Source organism: Mus pahari, chromosome 5 (assembly GCF_900095145.1).
Source record: "Mus pahari chromosome 5, PAHARI_EIJ_v1.1, whole genome shotgun sequence".
Taxonomy (NCBI): Eukaryota; Metazoa; Chordata; class Mammalia; order Rodentia; family Muridae; genus Mus; species Mus pahari.
In genome coordinates this window covers 105,090,490-105,094,190 of record NC_034594.1, presented here as the reverse complement: position 1 = coordinate 105,094,190, position 3,701 = coordinate 105,090,490, and the positions used below count along the sequence as shown (strand labels likewise).

At 50.6% G+C, this 3,701-nt stretch overlaps 1 protein-coding gene across 1 annotated transcript in view; it reads right to left on the bottom strand.

Moving 5' to 3' along the window:
• Window positions 1–2,928, bottom strand: part of Fcamr (Fc fragment of IgA and IgM receptor) — a 12,033-nt gene extending 9,105 nt beyond the window's left edge. Inside the window, exons 1-2 of the mRNA XM_021199020.1 lie at window positions 2,842–2,928; window positions 549–606 (exon numbers count right to left, since the gene is read on the bottom strand). Coding sequence (XP_021054679.1) covers window positions 549–606; window positions 2,842–2,880 — 97 coding nt within the window. The 5' untranslated portion in view covers window positions 2,881–2,928. The remainder of the gene's footprint in view (window positions 1–548; window positions 607–2,841) is intronic.
• Window positions 2,929–3,701: the final 773 nt, after the last annotated feature.

Sequence of the window (3,701 nt, the reverse complement as noted above, 5' to 3'; positions counted from 1 at the left end):
TTGAACTCAGAAATCCGCCTGCCTCTGCCTCCCGAGTGCTGGGATTAAAGGCGTGCGCCACCACACCTGGCTATGTTTTTAATCATATGATTCCTTTGTTTACTGACTTCTTTATGTGTAGGATAGGGTCTCCACTTTTATGTTGTTAGTGTTGGGCCTGGCACTTAAGTGTTTGTCAAAGGAGCGGAGGCGAAGCCTGTAATATTTGTGTTTGGCAGTTCTTGGAACCTTAGAACACATTGTAAACGGCTAACTTTCAGTCATCCATTTAAACGGCAGAGAGCAGGGGTGGAGGTGGGGGCCTAGGTGGTGTGTGTGTGTGTGTGTGTGTGTGTGTGTGTGTGTGTGTGCTTGACTATTCTAGATAGCATTGAGCTAGGCACATGCAGTCTCCCCTAAGCTCTCATGGCCTTCATTTCCCAGAGGCCAGATCCATGGTGCAGTGACATTGGATCCCAGGAGAGAAGGCAATAGATCTGCCTGGTTGGTTCTGAGTTCCACTGCCAGGTCTCCCACAGTCTCTGAAGCCTGGCCGTTTGTGGACTCACCATGGAGCAGACAGAGTATGAGAAGAAGTATTTCCCATCTTGTTCTCAGGCTGGGGACCTGCAGCCAAAGACAAGAGGCCAGAGGGAGGCTTGTGAGAAGCTAGAGAGAGCGGTCGGGAGTCCAGGGCTGGGCACTCTGGCTGTGCAATCTCAGTTTGCTCCAGCAGCTGGGTAGCTCTACCTGAAAGGCAGGGCCAGGGAACTGCCTGTCCTGGCAAGGGAGGAGCTGCCAGGAAGATTTGCTCACAAGTTTGCCTTACTCATGAGATTTCTATGTTCAGAAGAGACAAATCCCTCTTTGAGATCCAAGCACTGGCACCCCAGGGGAACTCTAAACTGGTGGGAGGCAAAGACCAGAAAGAGTATAAAAAGCAACGTTGCCTGGAAGGGGAGGTCTCAGAGATCTGCCTGTCTCTGGGGAAATACAGCATTTTCTCAGTACCGGACAGACACCATGTGGGGGATACAGCATTCCTGGAATGAAGGATCTCACCCCTCTGGCTTCTCTCCTTTCCCCCTTGCAGAGGGGAATTCTGTCTCTCAGCGGGGAGGTTACTGTTTCACTGTCCCTGTCCCTGTACAACTGAGTTAAAACTAAATCGTCACCCCATTGGCTGTAGGGTGCCATTCTTCACATCTTCTCTAGTAAGTCCTCCAGCACCTTCCCCATCTCCATTCTACCCTCTGTTCTGCATTCTCTTGCTGGCCTTGGGACCTCACTGAAAGCAAAGCCCTGTGTCACATCCTTCTATGCTTACACTCTGAAACCAGATCCAAAGCAGAATGTGAGCCCTGTGGGCAGCTACTGGGTACAGGAGCCCAGTGCTTCTGTCAAGGGACCCCCCAAAGGGGTTACGTCTCAGTGATTAAGAAGACAGATCATATCTTACACATATCTTCGATGTTCTCTGAGGACTTTCATGGGTGTTTGGCAGCAGTTCTCTGGATCTACAGCTGCCACTCTCTTTTCTTTAAACTTGAACGCATGCTTTACCAGTCGTAAGAATGATCAGTGCTCCGACTCTAAGTCAGTGGTTTAGCGAGACGAGGAACGTTCTTCACTCCCAACTCTACCATAGAAAGCCACAGGCAGTAGTGCAAGATTGAGTCAGAGGAGGAGGAGAGGGGGTGGGAGAGAGGAGAGTGCAATAAGGAGAAATGCAAGAGGTAAAGGGAAAAGGGAGATAAAAGGAGAAGGGAAGAGAGAGGAGAAAAGGAAAAAACTCGGGACGAGGCTCCTAGCCACTTTTTCACCAGGCTTGGCTCTGCTCAGCTATGTTTATAGAGCCGTTGGCTGCCCTATTGTCTAGGGGCCAAGACAAACTGCGACTCAGTTTGACAAGGTTTCTTACATCTTCCAGCTCTCTTCCCACCACAATTTACCGTGTCCCCTCCCTTGGGGACTACTGTCAAGGGCAATCCCGCTCTTCCCTGCCTTAGCAGGTCCTCTCTAGGCTCTCCCAAGGTGTGGCTGCACCTAGTCACCAGTTTGATTAATAGTCACCAAATCCTGGTTCCCTGCATGGCTGGCATTCTGACACTCCAGGCTACTGCTTCCAAAGTGCCAAGTCCTTATATGGCTCACATAAAGGCCAACATCACTATGCCACCTGGTACTTTCTGAAGCCCAGTAGTGCTTTAGGAGCAAAGCTGTCTCCGTGGGGCAATGAGGATGCATTGGAGGGGCCTTGCCAATCATCACTCTCCCTGCCAATGGCCTTCAGGAGTCTTTTCTGCAGGAGTCTGGGAGTCCCAGATCTTTGCTACCCCGACCACATTCAGAGCTTAGCAGCTTATGCCCCGTGAGGCCTGCTGGGAAGCACAGCCACTTCATCTTCCATCACAGGCGGGTGTGTGACTTCCCTGCCCACCCTTAGCACCTCTGAATCTCTCTTCTCTTCTGCCTTCATCCCCATTCCTGGGATGCTTTGCATGTGTAGAGGGAAGAGCACAGCCTCACCAGGTTTGGCATTGTTGGAGACTGCTAAGTTGACCCTGATGCTTGTTGCCCTCCACTTCAAAATAAGAGCCTCTCCTGCGTGGCTATGTGTTCTGTATCTAATGTGGGCTACTGACTCTGTCTTACCCAGGCTTCAGACTCAGAATACTTGGCTGCACTGGAGAAGAGAGTACAGAAAAGAAAGGCTGGGGCTTGAACTCTGGAGTCTTCTCGGCCTTTGTCAGGAGCCTCCCTGCTCAGAGAAGAACCCTGGTGCACAAGTTACAGTTGCTGCTGCAACCTACTACCTGTGCTTGGATCAAGATCCAGACCTCCAGGAGAAAGCCACATTACCTTTTGTTCACTGGGCTTAGCTGGGACATCTTGGTCCATGTTAGTCCTGAGCAGGATCAACTTGGATCTTTTCTTTTATCTGAGGAGATGCTGGTGTTTGGGGGTCTTCCGGTGGCTTCCTCTCGATCTGGAGGCTGAGAAGGCAGGGTGAGGAGTTGATGGCTGTGGGAACTAGAGCTGGAAGACTGTGGCCAAAGGGGGGAAGCCGTGCTACTCACCTTTCTGCCAGTTATATCGGGGTCCCTTCTCTCAAGTTTTACCGATGAGAGAAAGCCAGTTCTGGTCTCTTGCCCTCCCTGTCACTTGTTTCTTTGGAACCTTTTCCAGGGCTGGTGACAACAGCTTCAGGGTAGCAGATTGATCCTCGCCTTCCTTCCTCTTATACCCTGTGCGAGGTCCCAGACATTTAGGGTACCCTGTCTCAGCAGTTTTCTTAGGAGTCTCCAAAACCAGTGATGTAACCACCTGAGCAGGAGAGAAGGGGATTTCAGGGTTCAGGAGAGGAAACCCCCCTCACCCCCCCAAAGCTGGCTATCAGCGGCTGCCCCGTGGCTGACCTGGATGGTTCAGCTTCTAGGAAAAGGCATTTGAGTGGTTTGGTTCAGTGACTTTAGTTTAGATTCATGGTCTGGTGTTGACCAATTTGTGTCCCGCACAAAGAACAATAGAACTAATGAGCCAGACTTCACAGAAGAACGAGACCTGGACAAGTGTGGCCCAAGCAGATGATTCACTTAAAAAGCACCCCAGTATTTCCCCTGGGAAAACAGTCTACAGAGGATCTTTTCTTTGCAAAAGATAGAATGCTTGTTCCTACAGCTCTTGGCCTTGAATTGACACAGCCTAAACACAGTGAACAA